General features: G+C 54.3%; 1 protein-coding gene across 11 annotated transcripts in view; it reads left to right on the forward strand.

The window, feature by feature from the left end:
- WNK2 (WNK lysine deficient protein kinase 2) overlaps positions 1–22,233 on the forward strand; it is a 136,361-nt gene that overhangs the window by 37,241 nt on the left and 76,887 nt on the right. For all 11 annotated transcript variants that reach the window (XM_032268486.1, XM_032268491.1, XM_032268492.1 and 8 more), the window contains exons 2-6: positions 7,013–7,185; positions 8,213–8,433; positions 15,270–15,427; positions 18,629–18,717; positions 20,080–20,299. In XM_032268486.1, the coding sequence (XP_032124377.1) occupies positions 7,013–7,185; positions 8,213–8,433; positions 15,270–15,427; positions 18,629–18,717; positions 20,080–20,299 (861 nt within the window). The remainder of the gene's footprint in view (positions 1–7,012; positions 7,186–8,212; positions 8,434–15,269; positions 15,428–18,628; positions 18,718–20,079; positions 20,300–22,233) is intronic.

Below are 22,233 nucleotides of genomic sequence, written 5' to 3' on the forward strand. Positions count from 1 at the left end.
ACAGGTCACTGGCGTCAGGGTCCCTTTTCTGCAAACAACTCTGGGGGCGCATCAGCCTCTGTCTGTGACTCCTCCCACTCCTTGGCCCCTTTTATTTGGTGGTGTCGGGAAAAATGTTCATCTTGATAATGATGTTCTTTTTACAAGCATGAATCAGAAAACACATACACTGGCTTACCTGTAAATGCAGTTATGTAGTCTGTTGCTCAAGATGAGGTTAAAGAGGGAACTTGGGTTTAAGGGAAGGGAGATTGTTTTTAGACTGGCAGTGAGTGTTGGAGGCAGTGGGTGGAAGAACTCTGTCAGGTCTCCCCTTCGCTGGCCGATGGCGGGTGCCATCGGATTGGCTCCACTGAGCCCACCGGCCACTTGCTGCAGAGCAGACCCAGTGCCTGCCTCTAGTCCAGGCAGTGCCCTGTTGCCTGGCCCCGCGGTGACATAAACCACCTGCTGTCCAAACATCACGCCCTGCCCAGAGGCCTCTTCCTCCAGGGACCCCAGACCCGCCCATGCCTTAGGTGGGGTTGGGGGTGCAATTCTGCCCTGGCTGCCTGAAACTGGAGCTTTTCCTCGGGGCCAGGGGTGCCCTGACTGGTAAATTTTGGCACAGTGTGTGGTTGCATATTTACCGGATTGTCATCTGTTGGCCGCTTTCCCCATGGGGCTGTGAGCAGCCCTTTCTGCACACCCGGAGCCTCCGTGACTATCTGAGCGACTCCAGACAGAGCATGGGGGACAGTGTGGCTTGCTGTGCACCAGCCATTCCTGTGCACTTTCCAAACCCTTACTTCCTGGAACCGGACCCAGATTCTCTCCTCACTTCATGGTGAAAGGGCGGGCAGAAGCCTGCTGGCCCCCAGCTGGGGTCGACTGGTTCAAATCTTCCGGACCTGGGAGTGGCAGGGAGGCCCTTCCCACTAGGAGGGTGTAGAGTGTGTGGGGATGCCGGGCCTCCCTGGAGCAGTGGGGAACCTTCCAGGGGATGGAGGGGACAGAGGGGGACATGGATTTGGTGGAAGTCTCATGCTATCTTCTCTGTGTGTCCCCATGGATGTCATGACTTTTGGGTGTGAGGACTTGAGTGACAAGGAGGTAAGTCCTTGGTTAGGCCTGAGCTCTAGCAGGGGCCTGGTGCCCTCGCATCTTGTACTTGGGGCCTGTGTCCTGGGTCAGTTCTCTGTGCATGCGACCGTTGTGGACCGAGATACTCCACACTTCCTTCGATTTTGACTTATGGCCCCACAGGGCTGCAGCGAGGCCCTGCGGCGGGCTTGCCTCCTAAGGCTCGGCCTTGCTGGTTCTGGGCAACCCCCCCTGCCCAAGTGTGCATGAGCCTCATCTCCTGGTGGGACCCAGTTCTGCCCCTTCAAGGGGTTGGATTTTGTGGTTCTGTGTTGCTAAAAGGAGGATGTTATAGAATCCCAAGTATGCCCCTAGTAGGTCTGACATCTCCAACTGTGGCCTACTGGGGACTGTTCTGACAGAGCAGGTTGGCCCTGAAATGTCACAGTAGGGGGCTGCCTGCAGGCACCCTGGCATGTTCAGGGCAGGGACCTCTGATGCTTTCAGAGGAGAGCAACCCCTGGTGTGTTTCCCGGGTGCCCTGGGAGCACTGGGAAGGCCCATTGGGACCAAGAATCTTCTGACCACCCTGACTGTGTGACCTGCATGGCCCCTGAGGGGCTTTGCTGCCCGGCTTGGAGGGTGCTATCCTGCCCCACCTGTGAGTAAGCCATAGGGCCTTTTCCCTAGAGCAAGTAAGAGCTGGCATTGTCCCAGAATGCCTTAAATCTTTTGTATCTGATTGATTTTCACATTATGAGGGAACAAGAGCCATGAATTTGCATAGCACTGGGGACTTGGTAGGAGGAAGATTGGTGCTGATTGACCTTACCCTCCAGTGCCTGGGGGGGAGGAGTATCTGGTGCTGATTGACCTTACCCTCCAGTGCCTGGGAGGGAGGAGTATCTGGTGCTGATCGACCTTACCCTCCAGTGCCTGGCGGGGAGGAGTATCTGGTGCTGATCGACCTTACCCTCCAGTGCCTGGGGGGGAGGAGTATCATGTTGAGTGAGCAGCCAGTAGCCCCCTGACCCCAACTCAACACCAAACCTTTAAGCACCCTGTGAGCCTGGCAGGATTTGGGAATCGCTTAGGGAGCAGGTACATTCTTCCTGCGCTGGTTTGTTGGCTGTGAGCCTTTCCTAGTAGGTTAATGAATAAATTCAGTTCACAGATGGTTCATGGAGCTGCTCCTGTCATGCAGGCCAACCCGAGACCAACAAGCAAGTGATGAGGATGTGGACAAGTTCTGTGGGAGCAGCATGCCCTGTAGCTGGGCTCTGGGCAAGGCTCAGAGGGGGACACACTAGCCGACCATTAAAGTACCAAGCAGGCTGGGCATGGTGGCTCACACCTGTAATCCCAGCACTTTCGGAGGCCAAGGCAGGAGGACTTCTTGAGCCTAGGAGTTCAAGAGCAGCCTGGGCAACATAGTGAGAGACCCCATCGCTTAAAAAAAAAAAATAGCCAGCATGATAGCATTTGCTTGTAGTCCCTGCTACTTGAGAGGCTGAGGTGGGAGGATCACCTGAGCCCAGTAAATTGAGGCTGCAGTCAGCTATGATCACATCATTGCACTCCAGCCGGGGTGACAGATTGAGACCCTGTCTCACCTACTAAAAAAATTACCAAGCAGTGTGTCACATTGATTAAAATAGTTGTGTGGCATACAATATAAAATGAGATCCTCTTCCCTTCTGAGCCCCCCTCTAAGAGGCACCATTGTTAACCATTTCTGACTTTTGTTTCTGAAATTTTTCAATGTTGGTAGGTAACTGCTGTGAAAAATGAAGAATGTAGTGCATGCAGGGTACATCCCTCTACCTCCCGTTTTTTTCTTAGTCATTTAGAATGTGAACATTTTGCTCTGAAACTACAATGAAATGTTTTACACGTAACTCTTGGTGCTAAAATACTGGCAAAAATAACTTGTGCTATAAATGATTCTCTGAGTCTCCTCTGGAATCAAGGACCAGGCGCACTGAGTGGGAACTGTGAACTGACATGCTGTTTCTCAGAGAAGGCTTCCTGGGCAAACTGGCCTAGCTGAGCACCGCCATCTCCTCTGGAGCTTCTTTCACGGCCGGGGACCTCTAGGGTCACCCTGGCTGCATATCTTTCTGTTGTGTTGTGTGTTGTGGAAACATGTCTTCCAGGAACTTGTTCCATCTAGACTGCATGAGAAGTTAACTTTGAGCTCTTGTGTGTCTGAAATGAGTCTGGACTGCCTGGATTGGTGTCTGTTTGGCAGGGTATAGAATTCCCAGTTAGCACTTTGAGGACGCTGCCCCCGCCACCTGCACCCAGTGTTGCCGATGAGACTCGCTGCCCATTTGGGCTGTTCCTTTGCAGATAGGAGTTGCTTGGGGTTCTGACATTTCACTAGAACAGCCTGGAGGTGGGCTGTTCATTTACTCTGACCTGGTCTTGGTGGGCCATTTTATTCTAAATTGTTCTCCTTCCAGTTCAGGGAAATGCTATTTTACTGTCTGTTTATACTTCATGATGTCTGTTCTTTGAACCTTTTTGACATAGTTTGACTTCCAGGCAGCTCTTCCATGTATCTTAATGTTTCTCTTCTATTTTTTTTCTTCTACTTCTCTCATTTGGTCTTTGAATTTTTTTCCTTCTTTTGTTTTTACATATGAGAAATTGAAGCGTAATTCACATGTAAGGAAACACACAGAACTTAAGTGTGCAAGTTGAGCTCTGACAAACCACACAGAGGTGCAGCCCACATGCTTTGTTATGATGTGGACCATTCCTCTCTCACCCCCCAACCCCAGGATCTCTTGACTCCCACCCCAGAGGCAACCATTATTCTGATGGCATTCCCCACATGCCCACATATCAGTCCGTCTTTTCCAGAGTTTCGCATGAAGATGGGATCCCACCGGACACATTCTTTTGTTTGGCTTCTTTCGTTCAGTGCGATGCTTTTGGCCGTCCCCTGTGCTGCTGAGAAGCAGGAGTGTGCTCCTTTTTGCTGCTGAGCCATGGTCTCATTTGCATGGGTGCAGCATGGTTCACTCACCTGGCCCCAAATGTTTTGGTGGTTTCCAGGTGGGGCTGTGATGAATAAGGCTGCTTTGAATATCCAAGTCCATTTTTTAATGGACTTAGGTTTTCTTTTCTTTTCTTCTTCTTTTTTTTTTGAGACAGAGTCTCTCACTGTGGCCCAGGCTGGAGTGAAGTGGCATGATCTTGGCTCGGCTCACTGTAACCTCCGTCTCCTGGGTTTAAGCGATTCTCTGGCCTCAGCCTCCCAAGTAGCAGGGATTATAGGCACCCACCACCACGCCTAGCTAATTTTTTTGTATTTTTAGTAGAGACAGGGTTTCACTATGTTGGCCAGGCTGGTCTCCAACTCCTGACCTCATGATCCACCCGCCTCAGCCTCCCAAAGTGCTGGGATTACAGATATGAGCCACCGTGTCTGGCATGTTTTCTTTCCTCCCAGATGGATTCTGGGAGGGGGAATGGCTGGACATAGAGCAGGCGTGAACCCTGCCAAGCCCTCCTCTGAGGGCTGCGCCACCTGAACTCCTAGCAGCAGTGTTCCAGGTCGGGCTCGCTGTTCCCCAGCCTCCCCAGTAGGAAGTATCCATCTTTTAATTTAGCCCTTCGGGGGGGTGTGGGGTGCATCTCAGTGTGGTCTTTGTTGGCATTTTCCCAGCGACTGATGCTGCTCAGCCTCCTTCCGTGTGCTGTTGGCCATTTCTGTGTCTTTGGTGTAGAATCTGTTCATGTGTTTATTACTGAATTACAGGAGTTCTCTATACATTTTGGATCTGAGTCCTTTGCCAGATACGTGTATTGAGAATAGTTTTTCCCAGTTTGTGGCTTGACTTAATAACCTTTTTTTTGGGAGCTGAGGTCCCGCTGTGTTACTCAGGCTGGTCTTGAGCTCCTGGGCTCCAGCCATCCTCTGCCTCAGCCTCCCGAGTAACTGGGACTACAGGCGTGAGCCACACCTGGCTGAATAACCGTTTTTGATGAATAGAACATGTTTCCATGTTATTGTCTGGGTTAAACATGCACTCTTTTATACTTAATGTTTCACTGGATTATGGAATATCTTATTTCTAAAACACTGAGCTTGTTAGTAAGAGCAGTGCTCATCGCTGTGTAAATGTGGAAGAGCTCCTTCTCTAGTGTTCCTTTCCAAATAGAAGCTTGATCTATCTTACTTGTGTTAACTTCGAGTCTTTATGGGAGCATTGGTTAGATTTTTCTTGGAGTTGCCATTGGTCTCTGAATTATTTGTTTTCTGGGTTGGCCCTGTCATGACGATGGCTTCTCTGGGTATTGCTTGGCCCTATGGTGATGTCACTGTGCGCCCCACACTGGAATGAAGGGGCCCATGAGAGTTGGTGCTGTGGGGAGGGCTTTGGTGGGTCGATGGAGGAAGAACTGTCTCATGGGCGCAGCCACGTTTGGGATGTAATTTTTCCCCCAAGATGACCCTTGTCGAGGTCCTGCCGCTTCTCCTCTCTGCGTTGGAGTCTGGCTTCACGTTCTTTGGGCCCTTCCGGAAGGATCCAGGGGTCTTGACTTGCATATACTTTCACTCTGATCTCTCCCCTCATGTATCCAGATTTACCTGCTTTCTATCTGTTTAGAGTTCCCCGGAATTTTGCTGTTCTGTGTTCAGTTGTGTTTCTGGTTTCCTTCTGAAAATACGTACGTTTCTTTTCCGACGTTCCCATGGGAATTGGTGGAAGGGAGGCATGTGTTGCTCTGTGGGCTCATTGGACCAGGACAAGGGGGTGATCCTGGGGCAGGACCTTGGATGGAGGTGAGAAGGGCATGGCATGTATGCAGCAGGAGGAGAGGTCTTAGCTGGGCCTGTGGAGGTGGCTGTCACCTCGTGAGGGGAAGTTGGAAGCACATGGGGCCTTCAGGGCCATGCGAACTCCCTGGGTTTATTCTGAGCCCTCTTTGGAGAGAATCCACTGAAGGATTTGGGGAAAGGGAAGGGCAGGATCCAGGGGGACTGCAGTGAGGGATGAGGTCAGGGACAGGGTGGTGAGAGATGGGCGGGCTCGGACAGGGTGGTGGGAGGCAGAGGAGAGAGGCAGAGGCTGACCCCTTGGCCCCCACAACGCTGGACGCAGCCCCCGCAAAGGGACCTCAGCAAAAAATAAAAAATAAAAAAGGCAGAGGCTGGGCAGGTGGGGGCAGGGTGGCTGTTGCTGGGACATGTTTGAATGTGGTGCCTGGAATTGGTGACCCCTCGTGGGACAGTGGGCAGAGCAGGCATAAGAGGCAGGCACCTGACCGGGGTTCACAGGCGATGATGGTGGTGTTTGTTTGCTGTTTCCTATTTTAAAGTTAGGTCAGTGACTGATTGTGCTGGCTTGTGCGGACACAGTGGCGCAAGGCTCTGTGGAGGTGTCTGCTGTGTCCTCCCGCACCGGACAGCCTGGGCTGCCCTCTGGGCTGTCGGCTGGTCAGTGTGGCTCAGCCGGGGCTTTTCTCTTCCCTGCATCCTCAGCTCTTGTCTCAGGTACCTGTCCACGTCTCCTCTGGTCCACCGAGCCCTGAGCACTTCTTCCGAGTTGTGTATACATTAGAGGTAAACTGATGGTTCATTCTTTTCGGAAACACACAGAAAGTGAGTGATTGTGGAGGAAGCAAAGGCCTCAGACGTGTTTTTGTGGAAAAAATGCACAAGTGTGGCAGTGTGGAGATTTGTGAGACTTCTTTGGCTTCGTAGGATATCTTTTTGCTGAGGTCCATTTGTGGGGACTGTGTCCAGGGTTTTGGGGGCCAGGGGGTCAACTGTTGTGGTGCCAGTGGCTGTGTGCCCCTCTGTTGTAGCTGCTCAGCTGCCTGTGGGTACAGGAAGGGCTGGTCCTACTGCCCCCAGGGCCGCTGGGATGTGCCACTGCCGTGTCCCCTCCTATGTCCCATCTCTTGCCCACTCAGCATGTCTCTTGCCCTCTAGGACCGGAAGCTCACCAAGCTGGAGCGGCAGCGGTTCAAGGAAGAGGCTGAGATGCTGAAAGGCCTGCAGCACCCCAACATCGTGCGCTTCTACGACTTCTGGGAGTCTAGCGCTAAGGGCAAGCGGTGCATTGTGCTGGTGACCGAGCTGATGACCTCGGGGACGCTGAAGACGTAAGCTCTGCTTCCTGAGGGCTGGGTGGGGGTCTTGGCATAGGTGCAGGGCCACCATAGCTGGGAGTGAGATCCTGGGCTACCAGGGTGGTCCTGGCTGGTGCCTGTGGGGGGCTGTTTCCTCTTTCCTCTCCTGCGTGGGATGCCAGCAGGTGGTTTACTTCCCAGGGAGATGGTTGATCTGTCTGGTGTCTGGGCCCTGTTTCCGGCTGGGGTTCTGTTTCCCCTTGGGAGCCAGCCCCACACATCTTCAGGCTCAGGAAGCAGCCTGGGTGGGGTGCATAGCGGGGACTGTGGGATTCTGAGGACGTGGAGGTGGTTAGTGAGGGCTGAGGGGTGGGGGGGTGGGGTGGCCATGGCAGCCTGTTGCTGCTCGCTAAGGCCCCAGTCTGCATTGTGGGGATGGGGGCTACTCTCCAGGTGCTGTATCCTGGGTCCATCTGAATCTTTGGATGCTGTAGCCTTGGGCAGGGCCTCAGTGCCCCTCAGCCAGGCAGTTTCTCTAATAGGTGGATGCACCGCAAGGGGAGAGCCCTTTTCTCAGCCTCACCCACCACCTCCTCCCTGGGCACAGCTCAGGGAAGGCCACACAGGCAGGCGGCCAGCAGCAGGAAGAGCCCCACCTGGCCCCTGAGGTTCTGACAGCCCCGGGCTTTCGTAACCCTCACCCTCACCTGAGCATCTGCTGACTGGGACTCTGTCTTGCCTTGGGCAACTTACAAGTCAGCCTGGCACCATCTCCCAGTGAAGTCAAGATGAAACTTGGCGTGAACTTTAGTCGCCAGGTCCTTGGCATGAGCAGAGCAAAGAGGTTGTGAGCCCTCCCGGCTGCCTGCTCAGGGGCCTGTCAGCTGTGTGACACCTGGCCCAGGGCAGAACTGCCCGGCCCTCCCGTCTCACTTTCACTCCCTGTCACAGGTGTGTGCCGTGTACACGGAATCGGTCTTAGTACAGGCCTCAGCAGCTATAGGTGGGGGCTTTGCTGCCGGCGAGCTGCTTGGTGAGCTGTGCCCGTGCACCCCTGCAGGTACCTGAAGCGGTTCAAGGTGATGAAGCCCAAGGTTCTCCGCAGCTGGTGCCGGCAGATCCTGAAAGGCCTGCTGTTCCTGCACACGAGGACACCGCCCATTATCCACCGAGACCTGAAATGCGACAACATTTTTATCACCGGACCCACTGGGTCTGTGAAGATTGGTGACTTGGGCCTGGCCACTCTCAAAAGAGCGTCATTTGCCAAAAGTGTGATAGGTAAACCTGCTTCTCCATCCCAGGTCCTGGGAGCCCATGAGAGGCCGGGCAGCGTTCAGGGCTGGCGAGCACCCAGTTTTGTTCAGACCTGGTGCAGGAGACCTGGTGGGAGGAGCGTCTGGGTGAGGGCTGGGTGGTCTTTGGTAATCGCCAAGCCTTTGGCAGCTCAGCTGGAGGGCCTGCCCACTCGGTGGATGCCCAGACACCTTGGGCTGGGATAGCTGACTCGCCTCCCTCCCTCCCCTGTTGCCCCCGCCCGGTCCGACTGTTCCCTCTGTGGCTGTGGCTTGGGTGCCAGGTCTGATTTTCTAGCAGGGGAGGTGGGCTGGGTGCCGATGCCTGTGGTGTGTGTGGGTGCCATGGGCACTCAGGAGAGGAAAGCTGCCCTGACCACAGAGGAACTTGGGAGGTTTGTGGCCAGTGATACTGGAGCTGTCTCAGCTGGACGGGGGGGGGCCACCCAGGCTGTGAGGCCCAACAAAGTAAGAACCTGCAGTATCTGGGGAATCCACATACCTGTGTGGCAGGGCACAGAGCAGGCATTGTGCACAGGATGGGAGCAGGGCGCCAAGGAATTAATTCAGCTTGTTGGGCGTTTCAGGCCTCAGTGCAGATGCCCCCACTGTGAGAAGCCTTCCCGGTCTCCTTCTGGGGCAAGATGCCCTTGACCCTAGGGGCAGCTTGCCAGAGCTTCTTTGCAGAGACCAGGGGTTGGCACTGTGCCACGTGCCTGGCTCCAGGTGTGCTCCTGGCACAGTGGGTGCAAAGAGTCCACTAGTTTTGGGTGGGGGCCTCCGTGGGCTTTGAAAAGAATGCTTGGGCAGCTGTGGAGCAGCTGTTTCTAGGGTCAGGAAGAGGCGAAAGCTGCAACATGCGCAGGGGAAGCAACATGGGTCACGGCTCAGGAAGCCCAGGTGGGACCCAATCAGATTAGACTGGGAGAGGCTCCACCATGTTAATTAAGACCCAGCGTGCCCCTGATGTGAGGGCAGGACAGCGAGTGGCTGATCTTGGGGCTTTGTGAATTCTTACTTCTGCTGCATGTTTGGGGACAGAACTTGGCAGGTGTGGGGAAAATGAAACTGCAGGAGCTGCTTTGGTTTGAGAAGTATGTTCAGAATGTGACATCTGGGGCAGGGTGGTTGCCCGGGGGTGGCCTCTTGGACACAAAGTCACTGGCAGTCTGGGGGAGCTGAGTGGCGGGGCATATGGGCTGACTCAGGATTCGGTTTCCCCATCTGTGAAATGGGTGTAGAGGTGAGGGTCTCTGCTCCCTCCTGGAGGGACTGAGAGCAGAGGCCCAGGACTAAGGAGAGCTCATGCCCCAGGGCTGTGAGCTCTGCACACTTTCTGGGGAGTTTTTGCAAATTTGGCCTTGGAAGTGGTAGGAATCCAGGTCTCAAACCCTGGGTGCAGTTGGGTGGCATGAGGGAGGCTCAGGATCTCCCACTTAGGAGTGAACACTCCTGGAGGAAGCACAGCCCACTGCGAAGCCACCACCCTGGCAGAGCCTCTCGGCTTCCTCTGGCTGGGCGGCCCTTAGCACGCTTGGAAACGAGGTTTCAAGTTGCTGGATCAGGTTGAGATGAAGCCCGGTGTTTCCAGCAGGCACAGTGGGTTCCTTGCGCCTCACATGGGTGCCCAGCTCTGTGGGGTGTCCCTTGTCACCCCAGCTCTTGCTCAGCTGCAGTCCAGGAAGCTTCGGTTAGAGAGACTGCAACCAGCAGTGTCCTCAACTGCCCAGGCTCCTAGAGAAGGAGGCTCTGTTGATGTGACACCCAGGAGCACTGGGCAGTAAGGCCAGCCTTCAGCAACGGGCCAAAGGCAGGAGGACTGTGGCCAGGTGGGGGGTTCCCCTTAGGCTTGTTACCCAGGTGTCTCCCTAGTCCTATGAATGGGAGCCCCCAGGTCTATTTATATGAACCCCCCAGGGCTGTTTGTAGGGCTCCCCCTGGCCTGTGAATGGTGTTGGCCCTAGCTGCTCACAGGCCCTGGCCCTGGTGGTAAACAGATCCCACCCTCCTGGGGCCTGTGTCCTACTGGGATCCACGGTCCTGTTGGAAGGACAGCCTGAGGCCATAGGCCCCATCCCCTGCAGGAGGAGGGCCCTCCCTGCTCACCAGTGAATGCCCTTGGGGCAGTCGGTGCTATGGGCCCCTTTCAGCTGCGGCTGTCAAGATCTCCTCTTGCAGGTGGGAGAGGAGAGCAGGTAGCTTGCACATGTGGCCTGTGCGAGGGATCTGGGTCAGTGGCTGGCTTCCCAGGGCTGCTCTGGGAGGGACATGGATAGATTGAGGGAGACAGGGTCCCTGTGCCTGATGTCATTGTCCTCACAAGGGCCCTGACCATGACCCCTAGACCTAGCCATGTGAATGAGCAGGGTCTTGCGGGACTTGGAAGTGCCCTGCCCACCTGGGAGGGCTTCCTGGAGGAGACGATGAGGGACCCAGGTCCAGCGGTGAATGAACCGAGGAGGGGCCAACGTGAGGACACTCCTGGTTGTAGTGTCTCTAGCTGAAGCTTCCTGGACTCCAGCTGAGTGAAAGCTGGGGTGACAAGGGATACCCCACAGAGCTGGGCACCCATGCAGGGCACAAGAGCCCTACCGTGCCTGCTGGAAACACCTGGTCTTTGCCTCAACCTGATCCAGCAACTTGAAACCTCGTTTCCAAGAGGGCAAACAGCTGCCCAGCCAGAGGAAGCCGAGGGGCTCTGCCAGGGTGGCGGCTTCACAGTGGGCTGTGCTTCTCCCGCCAGGAGTGTTCACTCCTAAGTGGGAGATCCTGAGCCTCCCTCATGCCACCCAACGTGAACCGAGGGTGGTTATTGTAGAAGGAGCCACCTGCTGCCCTGGATGGGAGCGGCTGGACTGATGAGTGGCTGCGGCACTTTATTCAGATCCTCTTTGCAGCCCCTAAGAAGCAATCAGGGGGCCCCAGGCAGTGTGGATTCCCCTGCAGCAGGTGCTGTCTGCTTCACCTGCACCCCTGAGAGCCAAGGAGGTGGGCTCTGCCTGTCTGGTGAGAGGAGGGATGAGGGCCGTCTGTATTGGTTTGGTTTGGTTTTAATAGAAATTGTGAGGATAGTTAGGGCTAAGAAATCTTTTGATTTCCGGAAAAGAAGTCATTTGTCTTTCGTTACAGATTTGGGAACAGGCAAACCCTAATGCAGGGTGGTTTTCAGGGGATACGAGGTGATTTTGGCATGAGACTGGAGTGGGTCCCTCCCTCCTCTTACTTGGCCAGAAGCAGGGACCCCACCCTCCAGGATCTGAGACTGCCTAGTATCCACAGAGGGCTGAGCCACAGTCTCTTCTCCTTAAAAAGAAGAAGGGCCGTTCTGCCAGAGCCCTCATCTGCCTGCCACAGAGGGGCCTGCAGAGGGGCCTGCGTGGGGTTCACACGGCCGGCTGGCACAGGCAGGCCCTGGCCTGGCTGAGGGAGACGGGGCCCTGACATGCTGACTTTCACACAGTGGTCTGCAGGGACCTCAGGTGCAGATGAATCTGCAGAGGGGGCTGTGGGCAGGGGACCCACTGGGTGACTCTGCAGCTGATGGCCGTCCACAGAGTGGGTGGCAGTGGGTAAGACTGTCTACTGACAGACAGGCAGACACACACACACTCACACACACACACTCAAACACACACACACTTTTAGAATTCAGATTTAAGTGACTATAATTTGAAAGAAAGATAAAAAGAGTCTGAGTGCATTGGTGTCTGAGCACTGGCGTCTGAACATGTACAAGAGTGGGCTTCATGAAGGTTCCTCTGCACCTTCTCAGAGATGCCCCTCATGCCTGTGGCCCACTCCAAGAGCCAGGTTCTCTGGGGCATTGGAGTAGTTCCTACAGAGCAGTGTCCTCAGTTCCTGAGAGTCTCAGAAGAGCTGGATCCCAGGGACACTGTCACCTCTGTCTGAGCCCCAGTGCTTTACTGGCAGCCAGATCACTGGGGGTCGCTGGAGGTGCCAGAGAGTGGCTGGCTGGCTTCCTGCCCAGCAGTCCTGGGGTTGGGACTCCCTTTAAGATGTGGCCAGGCCGAGGGCCTAGGTTGTGGCCTTGGGGCTCCCCATCACCCCCTCCTAGCAGGAAGGAGCTTTGCAGCAGTCCCTCTCTGCAGTCACAGGGCTTGGGTGGCGTGGGTGTCACTGTGGACAACGGAGGTGGCCCTGGGGAGCGAGTGCTTCCCTCCTGTGGCTTAGGGCTCCCCCCTGAGTCAGCCGTCACATCTCCCTGTGTGCCCACTGCCATCAGGAGGGCCCCCTTGGTGGCTGTCGTGGTCCAGGCCCATGCAGCAGGTGGTGAGTCCCTACAGGTGGCTGCCAGGGGACCCCGGACACATCAAGAGAGAAGGAGAGGCCTGGGAGCAGGTGTTCACATTGTGACCAGGCCGGGCTCACAGCCATAGCTCAGGCCACTCCTCTCTGTGGCCTCCTGTCTGGGGCTTTTGTGGCATTTTTGCTTCCCGCTCCAACCAGGGCAGCACATTTGCTATTCAGTGACAAGCCTAGGAAAGGAAAGAAACTTCGAAATACTAACTTAAAAATCATCGCACGGGGCCAGGCACTGTGGCTCATGCCTGTAATCCCAGCACTTTAAGAGGCTGAAGCAGAAGGTCAAGCTCAGGAATTTCAGACCAGCCTAGGCAACATAGTGAGACTTCTGTCTCTATTAAAAAAAAAAACGAAAAGGAAAAAGAAAGGAAGGAAGGGAGGGAGGGGAAAAGAACAGAAAGAAAAGAAAAGAAATTAGCCCAGCCTGGTGAACACCTGTGGTTCCAGCTACTTGGGAGGCTGAGGTAGGAGGATTGCTGAAGACTGGGAGGTTGAGGCTGCAGTGAGCTGTGTTTGTGCCACGGCACTGAAGCCTGGGCAACAGAGCATGATCCTGTCTCAAAAAAAAATTGCTAGTGCAGCAAATTTTCAGTATAATCATGTGGTTAAAAAACCCAAAAGAATAAAAGTTCCCAGGCCGGGCGTGGTGGCTCACGCCTGTAATCCCACCACTTTGGGAGGCCAAGGCGTGTAGATCATGAGGTCATGAGTTCGAGACCATCCTGGCCAACGTGGTGAAACCCTATCTCCACTAAAATACAAAAATTAGCTGGGCATGGTGGCATGCGCCTGTAGTCCCAGCTACTCAGGAGGCTGAGGCAGGAGAATTGCTTGAACCTGGGAGGTGGAGGTTGCAGTGAGCCGAGATCGCACCATTGCACTCCAGCCTGGCGCCTGGCGACAGAACACAACTCTGTCTCAATAACTAACTAAACTAACTAAATAAGTAAATAAAAATTCCCAGTGTCAGGTCCCTCCACTCAGCTCCTGTTGTTTCTCGTGGGTTCTCCCAGAGTTCTGTGTGCATAGACTGTAATCTAAACGACATTCTTGTCCCAATTTTTATCCAGAATGTTAACTTAAAAAAAAAAAGGCCAGACACGGTGGCTCACACCTGTAATCACTGCACTTTGGGAGGCCAAGGAGGGCGGATCATTTGAGGTCAGGAGTTCGAGACCAGCCTAACCAACATGGTGAATCCCCATCTCTACTAAACATACAAAAAAAATTAGCTGGGCATGGCGGTGTGTGCCTGTAGTCCCAGCTACTTGGGAGGCTGATGCAGTAGAATCGCTTGAATCTGGGAGGCAGAGGTTGCAGTGAACTGAGATTGCACCATTGTACTCCAGCCTGGATGACAGAGTGTGATTCCGTCTCAAAAAAAAAAAAAAAAAAAATTAACACATTTTAAATCGAAATGATGGGTAAACAAAACATGTGCTTTTAAAATGCACTAATTAGTTAGCATGAGCTTTTTAAAAGAAACTAGAACATTTTGAAAACCTTCCAAAGTCAGCAAATAACCAGACGTTAAAAGCACCCGTACTGAAGTCTCTGGTCCCCTTTCTTTGCATTCAGTGTGACAGACATGCAACTGGATGTATTTTAATAAAAAGGTCTTTGCAGTGGCTGTATTACAAAAGCAAAAGCTTATTATAGAGAATAGAGCAACCCTAGACCAATATAAGTAAAAAAAAAAAAAAAAAAAAATCAGCCCTTGCCCCCTGCAGACATTGTTTCGCCCTGGGAGTTTGGTTTTGCACAGGGGAGTCCAGCCAGCACGTCTAGCCTCATGCTCGTTTTGCTCAGCCTATCATAACTTTGCCGTGTCCTTAAAAATTCAGTGAAGACACTGCTTTTGCATCTCTTATGTTTAAGAGCCGCATGCGGTTCTCATCTTAGCAATCTGTGGTTCTGTCAGGTGGATTCCATGCTCTGCCCGACCCCCATTCAGGGGCGCCGTCTTCAGTGGTGCTGATTGTTGGACATGCTACATCACACTGTCATGGGGGCGGGCTGAGTGGACCCAGCTTTTCCCCGCCTTGGGACATTAGGGGTTTTGTGGCTTTAGGTAGCTCTGTGGCAACCCAAGTTCTTTCTGCTCCAGGATGTCTGAGTGTGGCTGTGGCTGAGTCTGTGGCAGGATCACAGTGTCCACAAGCGAGGGTGTGCTCAGGGCTTTCTTTCCTTCCAGGCTCAGACCCTGTCCCCTGGGAAGTCATGACCTCCCAGCTCATGAGCAGGGGAGGCTCTGTCACCAGATTTCTAATCCTGGACTCTTGCGGTTCCAGCTGGAACTTTTGGAATTCTCTGTCTGTAGAGCACACCTGTGTCTTAAGTGAGGGGCAGGGCTGGCTCTGGGATCTAGGCGTTCTGAGTGTGCTATGGGATGAGGAGGGGACATGGGGCTCTGGGCAACCAAAGCTCCTGGGACACTGGCTCCAGCTGTTCCTGGGCCCGTGGCCAGCTGACCGCTGCGTCTCTTGCTCCCGTGCACAGGTACCCCTGAGTTCATGGCGCCCGAGATGTATGAGGAGCACTACGATGAATCCGTGGACGTCTATGCCTTTGGGATGTGCATGCTGGAGATGGCCACCTCGGAGTACCCCTACTCGGAGTGCCAGAATGCGGCCCAGATCTACCGCAAGGTCACCTGTGTGAGTCCGCCTGGCCCCTTGGTTCATTAATAAGGACATGAAGGCTGTGGGCCATGCCCTGGGCTTGGCACCAGGTGCCTCTGTAAAGTCCTCCTGGCAGCTGTGTAAGGAAGGAGATGGGCCATTTTATAGAGGGGGAAACTGAGGCTTAGTAGGGCGGTGGTTACTCAAGCAAGGTCTCCTGTCTGCAGCGATGGCAGTGCATGGGGCACTGTGGGCAGTGCCTAGCCACGGAGGCTGTTGATCTCACAGCAGGGACATTGGGGAGACTGAGGCCCAGAGGCTGGAGCTTCACCATAGATCCCTGCCTGGAGGCGTGCCCAGGCCGCCCGTCCCTAGCACCCACACTCTGGGCTGCCCAGTGCTGCCTGCTTTCCTATCTTCTTTATTTAGAAACAATGGTTTGATTTCTTTTTCAGCTAAACCTAGACCGAGTGTGTCTCTAGGCAGTCATCAGCACTGGGCAGCTGGGAACGTTAATCCCTGTTTTGCTGTTGCTGTGATTTTTTTCTTTAATCAGACGGCTTCAGCTGCATAAACAGATCGGCCTTGTCCTCCCTCTGTGGCGTTCCCGCTGGGTGGAGGGAATGCAAACAGAACATCTGGAAATGGAATGGCTGGACTGAGGCTTTCCGTGCCGGTTTTCTGCACTGTCCATCTGCTCTTGTAGTGAAAAGCCCAGGGGCTTGCAGAGCTGTTCCTGACACGCGACGTCCACACTGAGGTCCCACGCTGCCCTGATCCCTGCAGTCCCCGCTGTCTCCACATGCCACCTGACTGGGTGGGGCCCCACTGCCCCTCAGGGCTGCTTCTGCAGGTGCACCAGGGCTGTGGTCCTCAGCAGCTGCGCAGCCTCACCTTGGCCCATCCCTCCATCCCCAGCCCTCTTTTCAGATGACTTGCGTTTCTCTCCCTTGGTTGGTGTAAATCGTCAGTGACTGGGTTGTTCTGAGCCCCTCCTGTGTGCCCCTGAGGAAGTGGGAGGGCAGACAGAGTCCTTGCTAGGTGGCACTTGTGGGCCTGGGTCACAGACTTCACAGACAGGTGCACAGTTTTCCATGGGTGCTGGAAGAAGTGGGGACCTGCTGGCTATAGGCAGCGGCCTTCCAGGGAGGCAGGGATGATCTGCAGCAGGAGGAAGTGGGGGCACTCCAGAGATCAAGGGCTCCATTTGCCAGGCCTCGGGGTGCTGGTGTGGGGTGGGAAGGCCCCTGGATTCACCATGGAGGGTGGATGGTGGTCTGTCCGGGAGCCACCCCAGGGGCTGGTGGTACTCCTCGACCCTTGAGGTGTACACTCCTGGGCTGATCCCCTGGGGTTCTTCACCCCTGTGTCTGCCCCAGGCTGGGTTCTCCAGCAGTCAGGGCAGAAGGGCGTGCCCCCACCTTCTTCCTGACTTTGGGAAAATGTATGCTTTATGTTCTCTATATTAAGAAGAGTCAGGTGAAGCTTTTGAAATCTAAACCATATTGAAGGAGGAGGAATATGATGGTTGGTACTCTCATTGTGTTTAAAATTTCTTTAAATTAGTTGCTTATACACCGTCTTACTCCATTTCCAACAACCTAGGAGATGGCAAGGGGCACCTGGCCCCGCCCTGCTGCTTATGAGTTCGAGTCCGGTTGTGGGGCTTGCCCTCTGCTCCCTTCATGCACAGCCATCAGCTGGCTGAGGGGCCACCGTCCCTCAGGCTGCCACCTGCACCCCTCCCAACAAAGCTGCATGGTGTGATCCTTAGTTAGCAGCAGTGACCACGAATAGTGCTCCTGCACCCTCAAGGAGGAGGTATGGGGAGGAAGCCCAGGTGTGGTTAGAAAGTCCCAGCTCTGTGGGAGGCATCCTATCCACTGCATCATGGCGCTGCCTTTGCTGGCCTCCTGGCACAGGGGCCCTTGTGGCCCTGTGTGGGTGGCTTTGCAGCCAAGCTCTGATCAACACCTTTCCAGAGGCCAACTGCTACATTTGAGGTGTTAACCCCAGTGTCAAATTCTGCAGCTTAGGTGGAGGTGTGCAGTGTGTTGTGGCTGGGATGATGGTGGCTTTGACAGATGTGGGGTGACCCAACAAGGTTCTAAATGGTAGGAGACCAGGCTCCTGACTTCAAGCAGTGGGGAGGGGAGACTTGGAAGGGAATCCCAGTGGTTTCACAGAATTCTCCAATTTATTCCTCGTTCTGCTTTATCTTGCTTACATCTCTGGCCATAGAGTTTCCATCAAATAGTGAAATTTTTAGCCATTATTTCTTCAAGTCTTTTTTTATGTCCCCCCATCCTGTCCTTTTGGGACTCCAGTCTTATGGATGTCATGTGCATCCCAGATTCTGAAATGAATGGAACAGAGCCTGAGTGACCATCTTTCTCTGCGGCACCACATCTTCAGCGTCACTTGTCTTTTTTCTGCAGTGTGTAATCTGCTGTCAGTCTGCTGCAGGGAAGCTTTCAATTCAGATATGCTTTTCATTTTGAGTTCTATTTTCAGTTTTTATCTCTCATTTCTGTATGTTGATTTTCCTTTACTACTTGTATATATCTGGAAAGAGTTTTAACCTCCTTGTCTACAAGTTGCAGCCCCTCTCATTAGTAGGTCTCTTTCCGTTGGGTGGCGTTTCTGCAGTGTCATGGGTCACTTTTTCCTTGCATCTCAGCATTTCTAGTAATTTTTGATTGGATGCTATACATTGTACACATCTGATCTGTGTGAACTCTGCGAATTACCCAACCTGTAGCTTTCTGTGATTCTCTGCCTGGCCCTATGGCATTGACGATGCACATGTGGTCTTGTGGTCTGGTCCTCAGTAAAGCCTGGAGGGGACCCAGTTGCAGATACTTGGGGCTCTTTTTTTTGCTGTGCATTCTCTTCCTTCTGGAACTCTGCCTGTGGCCTCCTCAGCCTCCCTGAACTCAGTTCTACTCCTCAACTCAGTGGGCTGCTGGGCTCTGCTGGGTTACAGTGCCCTGTCTGGGAACTGCTCTAGGCAGTGAGCTGGGGCTGTGGGGGATTGTGTCCCTTTCTCTCAGAGCCCACGTTGGCACTGCCCTGTCATCTGTTTCGCATATTTTGCCCAGTTTTCTAGTAGTTTGTGTAGGTTAAGTTCAGTGCCCATGTCCTGCCGTGGCGGAAAGTGGGAGTTCCTCCCTCTGTGGTGGAGGCCTTGCCTTCGGGCGGCTGATGGGTCAGGTAACTCTGCTCTCTCCATGTCAGGGTATCAAGCCGGCCAGCTTTGAGAAAGTGCACGATCCCGAAATCAAGGAGATTATTGGGGAGTGTATCTGCAAAAACAAGGAGGAAAGGTGAGTTCCCCTGAAGGGTTGCATTCTGGGGTCTCTCTCCAGCTGAACTCATTTCGGCTGGCATTGAGAGCTGTGTTCTTGATGAGAGGACTTCAAGACAGGCAGGCTCAGGTCAGGGTGTCTGTAGCATGTCAGCAGGGGCTGCTGGGCACGTCGGTCCTGGGTGCGTGTGGGTGACAGCAGGCCAGGCCCCCACGTCCTTGTCGGCCATCTGGGAACCCGCTCCTTGGCATTGGGGACAGCCTCGTCCTTGGCTGTCTGCTCCTGCAGGATCCAGCCTGTAAGCATCTGAGCTCCTGGGGCTTCCCCAGCCCCTCTGCTTCTCTCTGCGTGATTTGCATGCCTTGAAGAATGTCCCCATACCAGGCGCTCCAGGTGTGGGCCTCCCTTTTGAACCCTGATGTGTATTTCATGGACCTGGTTGTTTGACCCTTCTCAAAAACAGCGGCCCTGGAGCCACTCCCCACCTCCAAGCAGGGCCCATCCTTCCCAGCCGGTCAGGGGGAAGGCTGGGGGTGCTTTCTCAGCCCTCCCTCCCCCTCACACTAGAGTACGTCCACCATCTGATGTGACACCTGTCAGCAGTCAGCAGGGATGGATTGTGGAGACTTGAAACCGCGCGGGTGACTCTGGAGCACACACACAGGAAGTTAGGCCCCAAGGGTGTGTGCTGTGTTGTTCCATTTACAGGATAAACGGGGTTAGATTAGTGGTTAGGGAGGCTTGTTTGGGTGCCCAAGCCCTGCAGAGCCCCGAAGTGGTCACCGTGGCCACACCCTGTGGCCCGCCCCTCCAGATCTTGCATAGAGCCTTCAAGGCTGTGTCTGGCTGGGGGCCCCCAGTTCTGCAGGTCTTCACTCTCCTCTAACGCGCCCTCTGCTCTGCTCTCTGTCACCTGGCCGGCGTCCTTGAAAAGGTCACTGCTTCATGGCACTGGGCGCAGGGAGCTGAGAGTGTGGGGGCTCCGCCTCCGTGTCCATTTTAAACCTACCTGGGACTAAATACTAAAATGTTTCAGTTGTATCTTCTGACAATTGAAAGCAGGCTAGCACTTCCCCAGGGGCTGTATTTGCATAATGGGAGGCCTGATGTTTTCCCAAGTTCTCTTTTGTATCACTGAATCTTTTATGAGCATTTTTTTTAATAATGAGGGGAAAGAAGGAAGTCTTAAAACACTATGTATTAATAGTAAGACCGGATTCACTGAAATCTTTTCCTCACTCCTGGGAGTGCTGAGACGCAAGGCCTGGCCTCAGGCGCCTGCAGCTGTGCCTGTCCTTGCCCTGGTGCGCGTGGCCACAGGAGCCTGGGCATGGAGGCCCTGGTGCCCGTGCCCCTGCCTGTCAGCCACTCTCCCTCCAGGTACGAGATCAAAGACCTGCTGAGCCACGCCTTCTTCGCAGAGGACACGGGCGTGAGGGTGGAGCTTGCGGAGGAGGACCACGGCAGGAAGTCCACCATTGCCCTGAGGCTCTGGGTCGAAGACCCCAAGAAACTGAAGGGAAAGCCCAAGGACAATGGGGCCATAGAGTTTACCTTCGACTTGGAGAAGGAGACGCCAGATGAGGTGGCCCAGGAGATGGTAAGCGGGACTCAGATGGGGTGCGGGTGCAGGTGTCGGCAGCTTGCGGCTTCCAAAGATGAGAGCAAAAGTGGGCAGAGGGGGCTTGCTCCGGAGGGGACTGCGAGGCCAGCGGGGGCAGCGGTGCCATCCAGGTGGGCATGGGCAGCTGAGGGTTCACAGCCGGCCACATCTGCCTGGGGAATTCTGTGGGGCACTGCTGCACAGGGGTAGCCTAAGTGGGAATCCCCTCAAGGACACAGCAACTGGGGATTAGCAACTCTGAGCCAGTATAGCGCAGGAATTCGGAGGGCAACCCCAGGACCTCTGACCTTTCCCTGTGGGAAAGGCCTCATTTGCTTTGCTGGACTCTTGCTGACTTTGTGTCAATGTGTGGTGGCTTTGGGTTTGGGAGCTTTGCCTTTCCTTTTGTTTGGGGGCACTGTTGTATTCAGTCTCTGAGACCTGCGACTTTCTCACCTAGAAAGGTGGGTGGGGGGTACCTTTCCACCTCTTCTCTTCCTCCTGTTCCTTCCATCATCTTCACCCCTGTGGATGAGGAGTGGGTTGGGGAGGGCAGCAGAAGTGCCCTTTGTGCTGGGGTGTCATCTGGGCCTCATTGGAGGAGGCCCTGAGTCGGCTGGAATGAGAGGCGGGAGAGACAGAGTCGCAGGCACAGGCGGAGAGGGCTGGGAGTGGTCCAGGTGCAGCGGTGGGAGGAGAGGCCATGCCCACAATGCCAGGGGATCAGTGATGGAATGGGGACTGTGTGGGATGTGGGGACTGGCGCAGCAGGTGGGATGGATCTACATTATTCTGACTTGATTTCTCAGGTGTCTGCCATCCAGTAAAATAGCCACTGCCCACATGTGCTATTAAAATATAAGTAATTAAAATTTAAAATCCACTTTCTGAGTCCCACTGGCCACATTTCAAGTGCTCAGTACCAAGTGTAGTTAGTGGTTCTTGACTAACGAGGGACGTTTCTAGCCTGGAAGTATTCTGTGGGGCACTGCTGCCCTGGGCCGGGGGAGGTTAGAAGTTCTTGGACAAGCAGGATTCGGTCACAGCCCTGCCAGGGATAGGGCATGTTTGCTGGGCATTGGGCAGTGGATGCCAGAGAGGGACAGTGGTGGGAGCCTGGCCTGGGAGGGCTCCAGGGCCAACACTGCCTCCCGAGAACCCTCGTGCAGGACCTGAAGACAGACAGAGACGTCTTTGTCGTTGGTTACAAAACATGAACAAACGTTGACATTAAGTCAGACAACTTGATACGAAGGACAGGAATGTCTGCACCGGAACGGTGAAAACAAAGCCACAAAGGGGAAAGCCTGTGGGAACGAGAGGCTAGGAAGAAGGCAGTCAGTATTGCAGACTAAGACAGTTGTGCGTTTTCAGTGAACACCTGAGCAGAAACAAATCCAGCGTGCTGATGGCCGGAGAGCCCTCAGCTCATGTGTCCTGACCACAAAGGTGCTTGTGCTTTTTTCTTTCTGTTAAATGAGCTTTTTACTGAATATATCACGTCTGTTGAAAATGTCCATCAGTCATCAGTTCCAGGCTGATGATTCCAGGCTTCACTTCTCCAGGCCGGGCTGGGTCTCAGTAAGGGGGCATGGATCATACCTGGACGAGGGTCACACAGAGGTGGGAGGGGTGGTTGCTCTGGAAGGTTCCTTTGGAGGCCTCACTTGAGTGGGAAACCGAGGCTTCGCAATGTCATGGAAGGTGCATGGGCCCTCGGAGCCAGGAATACTGGGGTGTAGTGAGCTGCATTTTTGTCAGCCTCGCAGACTCCGCTTCTCCCAGCAGCTGCTTGTCCACGGGGCCCTTGTGTGTGGTGCGTGAGGGATTCACTGGGGCACATCGTATAGACTATGCCGTGAGGTCAGTGCAAGGAGCAGCAGTCTCTCAGCTGCCTTCCTGCAGCCGTGACCCCCAGAAGGGAAGCAGGT

This window comes from Sapajus apella, unplaced genomic scaffold, assembly GCF_009761245.1.
Source record: "Sapajus apella isolate SASKATOON/1434 unplaced genomic scaffold, GSC_monkey_1.0 scaffold182, whole genome shotgun sequence".
Lineage (NCBI taxonomy): Eukaryota > Metazoa > Chordata > Mammalia > Primates > Cebidae > Sapajus > Sapajus apella.